Genomic DNA, 16733 nt, shown 5'->3' with positions numbered 1-16733 from the left:
TCACACAAGAGAATCACACCAGGCTGAACGTGGTCCAGTGTGAAACTCAATGTGCCTTTCTCACAGAAGTTACCTTGGGCAGATTAGGAAGACAGAGGGTCAGATTTTGTGGGGCTGGCCTGGTATGCCTCCCTGGGCCAGCGGCTCTCTGAGACAGTCTTACCTCTGTTTCAGAATCTGTTTGTTGTCATCGATGGTAATGCTGTCAGCATGGTCCCTCTTGAAGATTTCAAAAGCCTCCTGGCGCCCTAATGACATTTCCTCTCGCATCCCTGTTAGGAGACACAGGGAAATGGCCTCAGTCACAGCATCAGGATCCTATTAATTTCATTGTCACTTTAGTCAGACCACAAAGCCAGCCCTGGCTCCAAGAGGCCCATGGCAGAGAGACTCTGACCAGACAGGTGGCCCCAGGCCCTTCCAGCTGGCTGCCGACCCGCTGAGGAGGCCCTTCCAGCCACAGGACGCCCACTGCACCCTGCAGGGCTGTGCCTGCATGTCCATGTGACTTGTGGGGGGTGGGGTTTGGAATGTCTGGTCAGAGGAAATGAAAACCAGAGCACCAAGCCCTGGACTGCGGGGACATCTGCAAATGCACTTTCTGCCACCACTCAGTGCCACATCGCTCCTGGTTCCTGTTGTGCCCCACTCTGATTTTCTGTTAAATTTCACCCTGAGTTTCCAGGCATCCAGTTACAGGAATTATAATCCAAACTGGGAGAGACAGAATCTAGAAATTTCTGCCCTTAGTTTCCATGTAATGATCCATCCTCTCTTTCTGTGGCTGGTGAGTGTTCTTGGACCTCACCAGAGTTAGCTTCTCAATCACAAGACCATGGCAGGGGTCCCTCGCTGACGTCGCACTTCCACATGCTGTTCTGCTATTGCCACTACAGGCCAAGCCTCCCGGCGAGGCCCTGCTCAGGGCTTAAAATACGGAGCCTAGGGTCAGACACCAGGTGCCTTCCCTGCACCAGGACCTTTTCATCCCAATCTCCCAAGGAAGGGTCAGCACAGGTATATGTCCGAGATGCCCCCTCAGTGACGGATGCCTTCACAACTGGGTTTTGAATGAATCTACAGAGTCTTTTATTTATTATTATTATTATTATTATTATTATTATTATTATACCAGGGATTGAACCCAGGGGTGCTCAACTGCTGGGCGACATCCTCAGCCCTTTTTAAAATTTTTTATTTTGAGACAGGGTCTCATTAATTACTTAGGACCTTGCTAAGTTGCTGAGGTTGGCTTTGAACTTGCCATCCTCCTGCCTCAGCCTCCCAAGCCACTGGGATTATGGGTGTGCGCAACTGTGCCCGGCTCAGAGACTTTTAAAAATGCTTCAGTCCTTGGTTCCTTTGCCTGGAAGGCCTTTTCCCATGTTTTCAACCTATAGCTCTGCTTATCTTCAAAGCCCTTGGCTAAGCGTTGCTACCTCCATGAAGCTGCCGCCCTCCACTCTGTCCCATTCATGACCTGCAGCACGCACAGTCAGGTGGACACCCTCCCTCACCAAACAGTCAATTCTGGTGAAGTGCAAGTTTCCCATGGGTAGAGGTAATATCCCCATGTGCATCTCCAGCATCTTGCTTGACGGCTGGCATTTAGACGGTGCTCAGCATGTGTCTAGTAGATGATCTGGTCAGGAGTAAAGGGTGATGATGCTGAGCCTTGCTCTAATCGCCATGGGAATGAGGTCCAGGGCTGAGGCTCTGTGAGGCCTAGGTTTCCAGAGACTTGCTCATCTGGGCCACATACAACATCTCTTGCCTGGAAAAAACCCGCCAAGTTCCATCTCCCAGCCTCAGCATGAGGAACTAGACCAGCTCATCTGACACCAATTTAATGATTACTGTGGTAAAAATAGCACCATGAAGAATGTCTGCATGGTGAGGTACGCAGCAACACCCCACCCATTTCCAATCAGAAGCAAATGGGCACGGCTCATTTTTGTCTCCACATCTGTCCTGCACACTCCAGAATCCAGTGGACCTGGGACCTGGTGGGCATGAAACGCTGAAGGGTGAGCTCGGGTGCACGAGAGACACCAATGCGGGGCACTTTCACCAGCAGAGCCCACGGGAGTCAAGGGATCCACTCCTACTTCTCCTCCCCTGCCCCTGGCCCATGTCCAGCCGTAACAATGTGTGCCTTTACCGCACGAGAAAATCAGAGGGCCCGCGTGTGTGTGGAGTGGAGTTAGGGAAGAGGAAAGTTCACAGGTACCACAGCGGAGCCTGCCCAGGGATCCCCAAATTGCCTCCCACAGAGGGGTGAAGAGAAGGCTCCTACCCACCAGGTAGTCACAGTGGTGGGGTGGGTTGGAGGGTGGCTCGTGAAGGGACCTTACTCTGCTTTCTTGTGGAGTTGAGAGTGTGAATGGGCAGCTGGGTGGGGAAAGAACCCACTCAGGTCTTCCAGTACCCACGGTACTATTTTGGCAGTAAGTCCTGGGAGAACTTGCAATCAACCCAACAGCCCAGAGTCTTCCCTGAGTGTACAGTGGGAACAGAAGGCCTATGGAGTGTGCAGAGGAGGTAAGCCCAGGAAGTTAGTTAGCAATTATTTTTTAGAGAGAATCTTAAAAGTTCTAAGAAATTCGGAGCCAGCAGTATAACATATTATACATGAATCATCATTTACCAAAGATTCCAAAATTTAGTTGTGTACACATGTGGGACAGTCACACTGGGAGTTACTTAGGGACCCTGTAGTGCCATGGCTGATTACGAGGAAGATGGCATTAGCTTTCCTCCTGCTGTAGAGAAAGTATTCTGCAGTTAGGGCTTTTTTGGCTGTGGTGATCACAGGGGAACGCGCATTGCTGTGGTGGCTATGATCCTGGCAGCTGGCTTCCTAGGTGTCTGCCCAGGGAGGCATGGGGAGGCTGGTCTTGTCCCTAGTCTGAGGGCAAAGAGGCCAAGCAAGGCCTAGATGTCTACAGAGACTTCATGGAAGGCTGCCACAAGGAGCGTGAGACCGAGGTCCCCTGAGAGGCCCACGGGAGGACCCCACAAGCAGCCGAGGTGTGCGAGCTGGGTCTCCGTCTCAGCCTTCTCCTGTCCATCCCCTTCTGTCCCTTTAGAGTTCACATTCAACTTTTTTCCAATTGTACTGATATACCAAATATCACCTCAATTTGGGGGTCACTCACAAAATTAATGAACGACTTTTCTCCCCAACTTTTTATTTATTAAAGAGATATGTCCAATTTCTTTTTCCCTGCAAGGATTTAGAAACAGGCTCTTTCTCCTGTGACAAGCTCTTGTCCCGAAGCACACATTGTATGTATTAGAAAGGGAGGAGAGCAGCGAGGGAGTTTGAAAGCTCACCTTGCTAATGAGACAATCATCTATTTATTTCTTCCTTGGAGAAGTGTTTATTTATCTTAGGCACTGTGCTAGGCAAGTGACAGAGATGCAAAATCCAACAAGAAGATGAAAGCTTTGATCTTTGTGTTTAAAGAGTTCAAAGTCTAGCCAGAGAGAAAGAAAAGGGAACAAATAATTACACGGCTGCTTGCCGCAGGGAGCTGTGTCCAGCACCAGGAGACAAGGAGGAAGAGGGGCAGGAAAGTTCACTCTGTCCGGGAGAGTGGGAGGAGACTGCATGGAGGAGGGACATATGAACTTCATCTGGAAGAATTCTGAAAGATGGTGCACCATTTGCCAGGTGGGGAAATAGAAGAGCCCAGGTGGAAGGGGCAGAGAAAGCGTGAATTAAAAGGCAACCTGACATTTGCTGGTAAATGGATGGAGTTGGAGACTATCATGGTAAGTGAAATAGGCCAAGTCCAAAAAACCAAAGGCCGAATGTTTTCTCTGATAAGTGGATGATGATACATAATGAGGGGGGATGGTGGGGGCAGGTAGAGAGAAGAATGAAGGAACTTTGGATGGTGTAGAGGAAAAGGGGGTGGGAGGGGGTGGGAGAAGGAAGGAAAGATAGTGGACTGAGGCAGTCATCATTACCCTATGTACATGTATGATTACGTGAATGGTGTGAATCTACATTGTGTACAGCCATAGAAATGAAGAGTTGTACTCCATTTGTGTACAATGAATCAAAATGCAGTCTGTAAAGATAAAAATTTAAAGAAAAAAAAAAAAAAAAAGGCAACCTGACCAATACAGGTGGTTCTGCCACTCAATGGGAATGACATTTGCATGTTTATAGAAAAGGTGGGGAGGGTAAGAGTTGCCCAACTTTTAGAGGCAATTAGTTCTGCTCTTCCATGGTTTTTTCCAGGGAAAGCAGGCCTGATGGAAAGGCAAGGTGTGTGGCATTCAGAATGGCCTGCTAGGAGGCTTACCCATGAGATCATACTCTAGTTAGTGTCTACTTTGTCTAAAGCTTTTTTTTTTTTTTTTCACATTATCACAGAAGAACTGAACCCTGAAGCTCAGAAATGGTTTCCTTTGTTTGCTATTTCCGCAAACCCACAGTGCTGGGGACTCGAACCCGGGCCTCCAGCATGCAAGTCGGGCACTCTAAGTGATGCGCTATATGGCTAGCACTGAACCCTGAATTTTATTGACTATTTACATAGTTTACTTGATATGTTAATAAGCTCTATTATTATTTCTAGAATTTGTAAGCTCCATAAGAGCAAGGATTTTGGTCAGTTTTGTTTGCAGCAATATTTCTAGCACTTGAACAATCCCGGGCACTTAGGAGAAACTTGATCAAATGTCTTTTATTGATCCTAGGGCCTTGCACATGCTAGGCAAGTGCTCTGTCGTTAAGCTACATCCCTAGTCCTTTTTATAAATAAATTATTTTGAGACAGGGTCTTGAAATTTGCCTACGCTGGACTCAAACTTGTAATCCTCCTGCCTTAGCCTCCCAAGTAGTTGACATTATGGGCCCATGCCACCCTGCCTGGCACAATTAGATGGTTTTTGAATGAATGAATGAACAAATGTTTTCCCTTTTGTTAGAGCAAAGGTGATGCTATCGGGGAGCTGAAGCAGGGGCACTGCCCTCCACCACCATGCCTGGGCAGGTTCATCCCCTCTGTGGTATGTTTTAGAAAATTCAACACTGTCTTCTCCCCATTAATCGTTGCTGTGCTCAAGAGTCCACTATTAGAGATGAATTCCAACTCCAAGAAACTTTCGTAAAAATGCAACCAGCCTTGAAGGTATCACTATTTTGGGGCTAACAAAGAAAAATTCTATAGTTTATTGACAACTAGATAACAGGACCTACAAAGACATACATTTTACTTTCTTCCCAACTTGGTTGGTCAGAATCAGTTCTCATCAAGGGTTAGGGTCTTCAGAGTTCTGACCTGCTGTGCTCATTTCTAGCTCAGTTGTTTGCTTTTAGTGAATTTCAGTCATAGGTCCAAGCACTAAATCCCAGAAAATATGGATGAAGATGAGAACCTGTTGGCTTGCTGAGCCACAGGCCCAGAGCCAACCCCTAGGAGACTCCCCAAAACATGCACTGCATTTCCAGGTTGTGGGTAGGTTGGAAAATATTTACATGCGTCTTTTTTTTTTTTTTTTTTTGGTACCAGGGATTGAGCTCAGGGGCACTCCACCACTGAGCCACATCCCCAGCCCTATTTTATATTTTATTTAGAGACAGGGGGTTGCATAGCCTCTCTTTTGCTGACTTTTAACTTGTGATCCTCATGCCTCAGCCTCCGGAGCTGCCGGGATTATAGGCACGAGCCACCATACAAAGCTTCTCCTTTCTTACAAAGAGAATTCAGATCTTCTTGGAGGAAATAAAACCAGGACTCCTTACAGACGAAAGGAACAGGTAGCCAAGTTCTGACCAAAAAGGTATGAAGGGAATTGCTTTCTTTCTTATTTTTTTAAAAAATTTTTTAGTTGTAGATGGTCATGATACCTTTATTTTTATTTATTTATTTATGTTTATGTGGTACTGAGGTTCGAACCCAGGACCTCACACGTGCCAGGCGAGCGCTCTACCACTGAGCCACAACCCAGCCCCTATACTGATTTCTTAATGCTCTATTTTTTTGCATCCTAAAATTCAGTTCCTTATTTTGTTAAAGCATATAGTTCAGCACTCTGGAAGCCCTCCCCACCCCCGGCACAGGGTCCCATGGAAACCAAATGGAGAGGACGAACGAGGTGGGTGGAGTTCCAGCTACAGCTTGTGGCCAGCTGTCTGACTCTCTTTATTCTGGGCAGGTGGGCCAGAACTTGTTTTCCTGGGCGCTTCCAAACAACCTACTGCTGCTGAAGCTATTGCTTACAAATCGACAAAAGTCAAATGATGGAAGGTTGTGTTATTCATGTTGAAAATGATTTCCTACTCAGAGTCAAAATATATTTTCTTTGGGAGACATTTATTCTTGCAAGACCTCAGTTCTTTCTGACTAAAGAAGAGAGGGGAGAAAGACCAAGAAGGAGTGATGTAAAGTGAGGCGGTAGTTTCCAAAGGGAGGGAGGTTCGGACACAGTTTGAGACTAAAAGCACAAGAAGGCTCTGAGCTAGGTGGGGGCATTTTGTGCTAAGACAGGGAGGAAGCTGGGTATGGGAGGATGATTATCTATGGCTTGACAGTGGAAACTCTTGAAATGGAAGGTAAGGGACGGCTCTGATGGAGCCAGATGACAAACATGTACACCGTGTGGCGGGTGGCAGTGCCTTCGAGGGTGGGAAGGAACAGGCGGGGGAGGCTGCTTTTGAATGGTACTTGATATAAGGCTCTGTAGGCGTGGGAATTTCTCAAGTGTGGACCTTGGTGTCATACACAGACATTCTCTCATCAATAATTAGAACAGAACTCCAACCCTGTGTGTGTGCTGAAGTCAGAACAAATGAGCCCATGGAAGGATGAGGAAGGACTGAGATGAGAGATGAAGCAGAGCTGGCGGAGGGATAATCTGTCAAGGTGCAACATGAAACCAAGACCAGAGGTCATAGCTTTTGATGTGGAGACCAGAGACCAGTTCTTCTGGAATGAACAGGGACACTCATCTAACCTACTTCCTGCTTTTGACTGACAACTTCTGAAAGGAGCTAGTGCCAGGAGAGATATGAGAATTGGAGGAAAGTTCAGCGATCCAATACCTTTGAGAATGGTGCTTGGGATAAGGATGTCCCCAGGGCCCTAAGGAGAAAAAAACAACTACAGCTGGGGTGAAGGACAAGTCAATAGCTTCTAGCCTGCAGAATCAAGGACCCACTGATGCTGGGTGGAATAAATGTAGGGGACAGTCTTATAAAGGGACCATCTCCCAGGAAGATTAGAGGGGACATCTGAGATGCTGCCTTCACCTTCCTCCCCCTCCGTGGGGAGGATGCTGTCATTTAGGAAGGAGGAGCTCTTTGGAAGGCACATGAAAGACCAGGCTAGCAACATGCGGCCCTGGGTCACCACTGTCCCTCCTCACACCCATGGAAGACTCCGCTAACCACTGGCAGCATTCTTGGCCGGGGAACTAATCATAGCATTAGAGCTTCCAGCAGAGCTCTTCGGGCAGGCTCTACAGTCAATCATCGCTGGCACAGAAGCTCTCCCTTTAATAGATGGCTTCCAGATTACTAACCAATTAAACGACAACTGCCATTTAATAATAGTCACTACTGTCACTTTGATCATTCCTGTGCCTCACGTTCCATCACCTTAGGAGCTGACCTGCACTGACATGCAGACGGCCCCCTGCCCAGCACTGTCACTGCCCCTGTGTGCCGGGACCAGTGAGGGGTTACCGTCTGTGAGTAGAGGCCAAGGAGTCCTCCATCCACTTCCTCTACCATCAGGGGATGGAGGTCACCACAGAGAGCAGTTTACTTGAAAGGGCCAGGAGCAGCCCAGCTACAATTTAAAGGGATGTTGGGTGGGTCCAGTAGGATATGGAATCTGAGGATGAGGGGAAGAAAAAACCACTTAGCCACGGCCAAAGTGGCTGCAGATGTGGAGACCAGAGATCAGATCTTTTGGAGTGACCAAGGACACTCCTCTAACTACTTCCTGCTTTTGATTGACAACTTTGGAATGGGCTAGTGCCCCAAGGCCTTGGGGTTAAAGGCCTGTGCTCGACCCAAGTGATATCACCTGGGCTGAAATCCTTGGCTAAGGATTTGCCTTGGAGTTTCCTAGGTTGCCACATGAAAGATGTCAAAGGAAAACCTTTAATTAGAAGATTCTTAGGGCTGGCTTGGACCAGGCTGAAGCAAGGCGGGCTTGGCAGGGGCTCCAGGGAGGAGAGCAAAAGGAAAATCTGAAGTGGAAAGCCACATAAACCTTAGGAGACCCACCCAATGGTGGCACCACATCTAAATAAGTCAGATGGGCTCCTGACTCCTGGTGCCAGAAATCACACATCCCACCAGCAGCCCACACAGGCCCCGAAGTGCAGGCCTCGGGGACTGGCTGGGATTAAAGGGCAAGAGCTCAAGGTGCGTTGTGTTTTCTTTTTGTCTTGGCAACTGTGTCTGATTCACCCTCCTGCTGCTGTGGCCCTGTCTTGGATCTTCCCCTGAGCAGGTGAAGGAAGACCTGGCATGCCAGCTGGGTGGATGGCCTGGAGCAGCTGAAGGACAGGCAGCTCCCTGAGGGTAGGCTTCTGTTTTCAGTGGTAACATAAGACTTCTAAGCAGTGGTCCTCAAGTTCTTCTGCAGAAAATGCTCATTTTCCTAGCCTGGCCCCTCCAGAGCTTTTCTTTTATGAGTATTCTCCTTCAGAACAAAGTGCCCATGTGGGCTGCCTGCAGAAACCCGTGGATAGATGCAGCTTCTGAGCTTGGAAAACAGCCTGGGTCATGTTGGCATTTCTGGGTTTTGGAGTTAACTCAGGAATCTGGAGGCCAGCAACGTTTCCATTAAACAAGACAGCATGCTGCGGCTCCTGCAGCCAGGCTAAGCTGGGTCCCTAATGTCTTTTCTATTGATTTTAGCCCTTGGATGTGGCAGCCCTGAAAGAGCCTTGGTGTCTAATTCCATGCCCAAGATTTGGACCAACCCTGGGAATTTGGGTGGCAGGATGTGTGTGTCCTGACTTCTTGTGGGTAGCAGAGCAGTTGACTGACAGGCCCACTGAAGAGAAAGGCTGTGTTCCTCTTCAGTGTAGAAAGATGCTTCCAATTCTGCAGAACCTGAAACACACAGGGTTCCCTGAAGCTAAGATGTCTAGGGTCACTTCCAGAGGACTGGGTAACAGGGTCCTGCTGACTGGCTGCCCCCTGGTGAGTCTAGTTCTTGTGTCAGCCTGTGCTTTGGAGACAGTGGCTGAAGTGTTGCTGACACGCCCTGTTCTCTGAAAAGTGAGGCACTTCCCATCTATGGCTCAGTGAGGAAGAGTTCCATTCTAGTCTCCAATTTATCTTCATATATTTTGAAAAAGAGAATTCCAAACTACCTTCTAGCCCAGTAGTGAAAACACCTGAAATGTGTGTGGCTTTAAGTAAAATTCTGTTTTCCTGGCTTGAAAGTAAGTCTAAGGCAAGACAAATTTAAATATGCTACTGTTTTTAAGTCCTTTTGTGGTATATTTACACTACAGAATGAATATTACGCAGTCATAATGAAGAGTGAAATCATGGCATTTGCTGGTAAATGGATGGAACTAGAAGCTATCATGCTAAGTGAAATAAGCCAATCCCCCAAAACCAAAGGCTGAATATTCTCTCTGATATGCAGATGCTTACTCACAATAAGCAGCGGGGAGGGAAGAATAGAAGTTCACTGGATTAGACAAAGGGGAATGAAGGGAAGGGAGGGGGATGGAAATAGGAAAGACAATAGAATGAATCTGACAGAACTTTCCTATGTTCTTATATGAATACATGACCAGTATAACTCCACATCATGCACAACCACAAGAATAGGATCCTAATTAGAATAAGTTATACTCTATGTATGTATAATATGTCAAAATACACTCTGTCATGTATATCTAAAAAGAATAAAATAAACAAAAATATGCTGTTTTCTCTGGGGGAAAAAGATGGGGAAATTTGTGCATGCATGTGTGTGTGTGTGCACACGCATGTGTGTGTGCTTTCCACGTACTAAGCATTGTTCCCTATTTCATAAACATTAACTTGATCTTCACAATTTATTGGGGTAGGGAACGAAGTTTATCAAGAATTCATATGGGCTACAGGTATTACATATGCTGTCTCATTTCTCACCATGACCCTTTCAACTAGGTAGTAATTGAAGCTGAAAGAGTTTAAAAGTGACTTTAAGTCAACAGTTGGTAAGTGGCAAAGCTATAACTTGATCTTAGGTTTGTCTCACTTCAAAACGGTCCATGTTTTTTAGTGGAAAGGGAATATTTATTTTTTAAGCTTTGAGTTATGTATAATTGACAAAATTGTACATATTTGAGGTATACAATATGACTAGATATAGGTATATATTGTGAAATGATTATTACAATCCAATGAGTTAATACATCTATCACCTCACAGAGTTATCGTGTGTGCGTTGTGGGGGGTAAGAATGCGTAAGACCTACCCTTAGTAAATTTCAAGCACAAAATCCAGTATTATTTAACTATAGTCACCATGCTGTACAATATATTCCCCAGAACTCAGTCATCTTATATAACTGGAAGTTGATACCCTTTGACCAACATCTGCCCATATTCCCCAACCCCTGGCAGCTACCATTCTTCTGTTTCTATGAGTTTGACTTTTTCCAAAATGCTCATTTTTCCATGCTGAGTTGCTGAGGGAAAATCATTTGCCAAGAACTAATGACCTCATAGCTGCCAGCAGACCACTGATGTCAGTCCTTGGGGTCAGGAGATCAGAGGTGGTAAAGAAAACAAGGAAACTTGGGGAGGGTTGTAACCTGGGATGTGGACTGAAAGCCATCAGTGCCGATGATGATTCAGAAGAGCAGGAGAGCTCTGTGGGGGACAGAGGAAGGCACCAGAGGCCCAGGGAGCTGCTTCCTTGGGAAACTCAGGCGGGGGCTGGGGAGCATGAGGGCCAGAGCTTGGAAGAGCAGAATCGAATGGGTCACCCTGGTGCCTTGACTCTGGTTAGCAGACTGACAGGACTGATCAGTGCTCTTTCCCTAATCTATACAGAACTTGTGCTCTAAAAGGCATCCATGATAAACGGTAGGTTTTTCTTCCTTCCCCTTCCCTCCCCCCTCCCCTTCCTTCCTTTTCTTTTTTGGTACTAGGGATGGAACCCAGGGGCACTTCACTACTGAGCTGCATCCTCGGCCCTTTTAGTTTTTTATTTTGAGACAGGGCCTCATTAAGTTGCCAAAGCTGGCCTCAAACTTGCCATTCTCCTGCCTCGGCCTCCCAAGTTGCTGGGATTGCAGGCTTGGGGAATCATGCCGAATTGATAAGGTGGTTTTGGCATTTGAAGTTGTTTGTATTTGGACTTAAGTCAGAGATGGGTGGAAACTATAGAGCAGAGAAAGAGTCAGGGTCTAGTTTCTAGAGAATGGGCTTTGGGGAGAATACAGCCCCAACCCTAAGTGAGCAGTAGCCATGAAAAAGAGGTGAGACAGACCCAGGAGGCCATCCTCTTCCCTCTGACTTCCCTGTGGTCTGACTGCTTCTTCTCTGGGAAGCACTTTATTGTTAAAACACAACATTTGTTGAATTACTCAGGCAGTGAGTGAATTGGTGAAGCTGACCATCTGTCAACAAATACTGGGTATCTACTCCACGGATGACCCTTTTCTATGTTGGAGATAAAGAAAAGAAATATTGTCCTTGACTGTACAATTTAGTGCTGGAGGTATGAAAAGGTCAAAGCTTCTGTTAAACATCTGGAGAAACTGCTAGACAATGCACTGACAACCACCTGGTAGAGATGGTGTAGAGGATTTTGAGGGAGTAAAAGAGGGGTACTATTGGATTGTGGAGGGATTTCTCAGGGAACATTCCAAGGAGCAGGAGCTGGGGAGAGGGAATCAGTATTATTCTTGCACAGGGAAGAAAGTGGCAAAGACATAGCTATGCAGCGGAGCCCGCTGGGTGCAGGGCCTGGCTTGGAGATTCACTGGTAGGAACTGGGGGTTTGTTTTGGCTGCTGGAAGAATTTGGGCCCAACATCCAGGACCAGACACCACCTCAGCCTGCTTCCTGCTTGCCCACTGGAGCTTTCCACAGGCTTGTCCCTCAGGTGAGTGATGGTTTGCCTTAATAACATCAGGCCACTCTTCTGTAATTCTTGTTCAGTGGTTGGGAAAGGAGGTAGGATTTGGAGTCAGAAGACACAGGTCTGAGTGCTGGTTTCAATGACTAGCTGTATGACCTAGGCCCTGCCATTGACATTGCTCTGAGTCGCAGCTCCTCATCTATTCAATAAGGCAGATAATTCCCATGTCATATCGTGAAGGATTAATGAGAGTAGAAGCACTTTGTGCATATCTCCACTTTAGAACCACTGAACACCTTTAGAACAATGTATTCCCATGACCATCTCACTTTCTCACCTCCCCACCCATCCGTCAGTCTGTGAGTTCCCAAGAGGGGCCACTTCAGCTCCAGGCTCACTGCCTGGAACACAGTAGATACTCCATACAAGATTTGTTGACTGGATGAGCAAAGATGAGCTATCTCTGGTGAAACTGTTTTCCTTAAAAGAGTTGTTTGTTAAGCTGTGCACACTGCATATCTTAAATGCATTTTTCTGTGTATATATTCTACAATAAAAATAAAGAAAACAGCAAATGGCAGCTATGAATCATTTACTTAAAACTCTTTGACAGAATGAATAAATGTGGACTACACTATAAACACTGAAAGTGAAAAAATGAGTTATAATGATCATCCTAAGTAATACTGAGTCATCTGAAAACCTGCTCACAGCAAGCTGTGGAGAGGGCAGAGCTACTTTAACACAGTAGGAGAATTCTGAAGGTAGATGCAAATTATGGGGTAGCCATGCGGGGAGAGAGAGTGGCTCACAGTGTCTGGTTGGCTCACCTGCTTCTGTGCTCTCTGCATCTCAACCACAGCAGCCTGGCTCATTCCACAGTCACGACCTCACCTCATGAAAAAGGCAGTGCCTTAGGACAGGGGCTTCCTTGTCTTCCCATCACCGTGTCTATCCAGGGACTCTCACCTATGCCCAGGGTCCATACTTTCCTTCTGGTATCAATGGAATGAGCGTCTGCCATCTTGTCAAATGCTAACCCTCCACCTGGGCTCTAGTTCGCAAACTCTTCTCCTGGCCTTTCTTCCTCTCTTACCCCTTTACTCTTGCCTGATTATTTTCCTCCTCTTCCTTGGATTTATTTATATCAGCACAAAAACACATCTTGAAATTCTTTTTAGAGTTAGATGCAGTATATTTGAATTTGTAGGTACAAAATGAAGGTTCATTCATGTTCACAGGCCTTAATCTCATTGGCGAAATGGAAGATCATCTACTTATAGTGGGATGGACATAGTTGGACATCTAGATACTCAGGGGAAAAATACTCTCTTCATAAAAGTCTCCCTTCACTCCATTAATCTTCAGTTATCTTTCCACTTCTCTGGACCCTTTACATAGAAAATTTCTCCACAGGGTTTTTTATATTCACCTTCTCACCGGCCTCTCCTCCTATTCTCTCCTTAATCAGTCTGGTCCACCCTTTTGAGATTCTTCTGACCTCAGCATTGCCCAAACCAGTGGCCCATTTTCTGTTCTTAGTTTAGTTGACTTCTCAGTAAGTGGCAGAGCAGTACAGTTAGGGAGGTGTGTGTGACTGGTGCTGCCCAGGGGGCTGTGAGTGGCAGCAATCTGTCACCTCCCAGCTAAGGCACTGAAGAGCCCCTGTGCAGTCCTGCATGCTCTCACTTCCCTTGGAATGGGGATGGGAGTAGTCTCCCTCACCTTGGGTCCCTGATGAAAGTAGACCAGATTGCCTACCCCCTGGCCCACAGTGTTCATGTAATGTGAACGAGCAACACATTTTGTTATGAGTCACTGAGATTTACTGTTAGCTTTTTACAAAAGCATAACCTGGTCTACCTGACAAATACACAGTAGCTGACCCAGGTCCCTCCTGCCTGAAGCACTTCCTTCTCTGGCCTTCTATGATCCCCACTCCCAATGCCCCCACCCCATTTTCTGATGCCCCCTTTCTCTTTCCATTGCCCAGATATTGTGGCACAGTACGACTTAGCTTTAGGCACACTTCTTTCAAGAAGTGACTTCATTCCACCACAATGATTTTAATGTATACTATATACAAATGGCTCCTGCATTTATGTCTTCAGCCCTGTTCTACCCTTTGAGGGCCAAAATGGGACATCCAAAAGTCCTCTTGGAATCTCTACTTCAATATCTAATTGATGCCTCAAACTTAACATGCCCCCAAAGTCATCCTCCATTCCAAACTCTACCCCAAGACATTTCCCCTAATTGTTTCCATATCAAGTAAATAGCACCATTTGTTCAAGCAAACAAATCCTAGGACTCTCCCCAAATTCCTCAATCCCCCTGTGGCACCAGCCCCATTGGCAGCTCCTGTCAGCACTTCTTTCAAAATGCGTTTCATGCCTTTCTGCTTCTCTGTGAGTATTTTAATCCCACCCTAAGTCATTGCCATTTCTTACCTGCTGTCCCTTGACTGCTTTGCCCGCTGCCATCTTGCCTCGCTGTGACATATGCCCACACAGGAACCCGAGTGGTCTTCCAAGAACACAGTCATGATGCTGTCTGTTTTAAACTCTCCAGTAGCTTCCCTTGGCAAACCCCAACCTGAACCAACACAGTCTTCTTGGCCCAGCAGGAGGGGCTCCTGACCGCCCTGGGCCCTCCTCCTCTTCCTCCTCCTCCACCCCACCCGGGGCTCCCTTGCTCTCACTCTGTTCTCTCACTCTCCGGCCTTCTTCCAGGTCCTCACCATGTCAATGCTGCTCCTACCTTTGGGCCTTTATGCTTTTTGTTTCTCTAGGATGTTCTTTCCCTGGATCTTCATGATTATCAAATCAGTATTCAGTTCTCAGCTCACATGTCACCTTCTCTGGTCCCCAATCCACCCCAATCATCTATCTTATTTTTCTATTTGATATCCTTTCTAGAATTTGCCACCATCTGAAACTACATGCACTTATGTATTGTGTTGAGTGAAAATTCCACAAAGGCTAACCTATGTTGATTACTTCTTCTCCAGTGCTGGGAGAAAAGAAATAAAATAAAAAAAGGGAAGGAAGGAGAGAAGCAGGGAAGAATCACGATTCTACTTGAAGACTTGAAGTAGGTCCTCTAAAAGGTACCAGGTTGGCACCCTTGTCCCTGCCTTCCCTCATCAAGCCCAAACTGCTGCTCTATGAAGATCCTGACCCCTGGTCTGACTTCTCTCCTTTCGACATCCACAATCAAAAATTTAAAAATAGTCCTTCTGTCTGGGGACACTGGCTGGGGTCAGCTTCCACAGGCCCTGACTGACCCATGTCCTGAGTAACCTTATCACCTCACTCTTCCACTCTTTCTCACTAGGTTTTCAGTTTTGTGGTTGTGACTTATTTTGTTTGTATTTCCTGCATTTTAGACCTATAAATAATTATTTCTAAAGGGACCCAAACTAACCACCACATACAAATGGTGAAGAGATTGGCGGGAGTAGCTCCCTACCCTTTCCCTGGCAAGAGTTACGGTTAAGAAAGAGAGAGAGGGGGGAGGGGAGGGGAGGAGAGGAGAGAGAAGAGGAGATTTTGGGTTATTTGGCATCACTCCGGAGAGCTGTGGGGTCAGCCATGTGAGTATCTGTGCCTGGCATCTGTGTATCCTCAGCAGAGTAGTGAGTTACCATCGTGAGATGTTTGTACCAAGCCACTCAGAGAGGTTTCTGAGGAACTGGTCTCTAGATACATCGTCCTACAGGAGCTCAGGGAGGAACGTGGTCAGTACAGAAGCAAGTCCTAAAAATGTTAACTCCCGTATGAGGAGCATGTCAGATGAGGTAAGAACACATAAAAACACTACTTTAGTTTTCTGATTACCAAGGTACAGCTTGCCCGGTGGAGAAAGTCTGCAAAGTATGGAGCAGTGTAGAGAAGGACAAGTCCCTCCACCTTCCTTCTGGCTCTCCCTTGCTTTGTTCTGCTACATAGTTAAGATGATAATGTACATACCATTTTCTAGCCTGTTTATTCCACTCAACATTATCTCCTAATCCTTTTTATGTTGTTAAAAATCTTCATGAATGGTACTTTTTATAGCTGTATAATATATCATCATTATAATCCATTCCCCAACATTGGACACTTACATTGATTTACAGATAGGCCACATAAATAATGTTGCATCGAGTGTCTTGTTGCATAAATACTATTCCACATTTAATTAATTGTTTCAACAAGTATTTACAGTGGCCACTATCTCTCAGTTACTATTCTTGCAACTGGGAATATGGTGGTGAACAAAGCTTTGCTTCCTTTGGAGAGCTTACATTCCACTGAGGTCAACAGATAACATACAATTGCTTAGCTCTGTGAAGGATAATGGGGAGTAATGGAAAGGAATGGATAGGAAGAGAAGATGACAAGGGAGGCTGTTCTACTTAGGGAGGCCAGGGGAGGCTTCTCTGAGGTAGGGTGCTTGCACATTATTTCTGTAGCTTGTTTCCCAGAAGGAGTTGCAGAATTAAAATTCTTGCTTTCTAGGAAGCCAGTGGATTCCCCGACAGTCGTTCTGGGGGAAATAACTGCTGTAACCCCCAGGGCACAAGCTTGAGCTCACTGCTTTGGCCCTTGGCCTTTTGGCCCTTGGCTTTCCTATGGGAAATGGAAATACACAGACCTGAATGTGAGTGTGGTGGGGGCAGGAG

General features: G+C 46.4%; 1 protein-coding gene across 3 annotated transcripts in view; it reads right to left on the bottom strand.

Annotated features, from left to right (window-relative positions):
* Positions 1-16733, bottom strand: part of Kif6 (kinesin family member 6) — a 392117-nt gene that overhangs the window by 99946 nt on the left and 275438 nt on the right. For all 3 annotated transcript variants that reach the window (XM_047559645.1, XM_047559644.1, XM_047559646.1), the window contains one exon: positions 164-272. In XM_047559645.1, the coding sequence (XP_047415601.1) occupies positions 164-272 (109 nt within the window). The remainder of the gene's footprint in view (positions 1-163; positions 273-16733) is intronic.

Source organism: Sciurus carolinensis, chromosome 7 (genome assembly GCF_902686445.1).
Source record: "Sciurus carolinensis chromosome 7, mSciCar1.2, whole genome shotgun sequence".
Taxonomy (NCBI): Eukaryota; Metazoa; Chordata; class Mammalia; order Rodentia; family Sciuridae; genus Sciurus; species Sciurus carolinensis.
The sequence above is the reverse complement of the archived record's forward strand: the minus strand, read 5'-3'. Positions and strand labels throughout refer to the sequence as shown.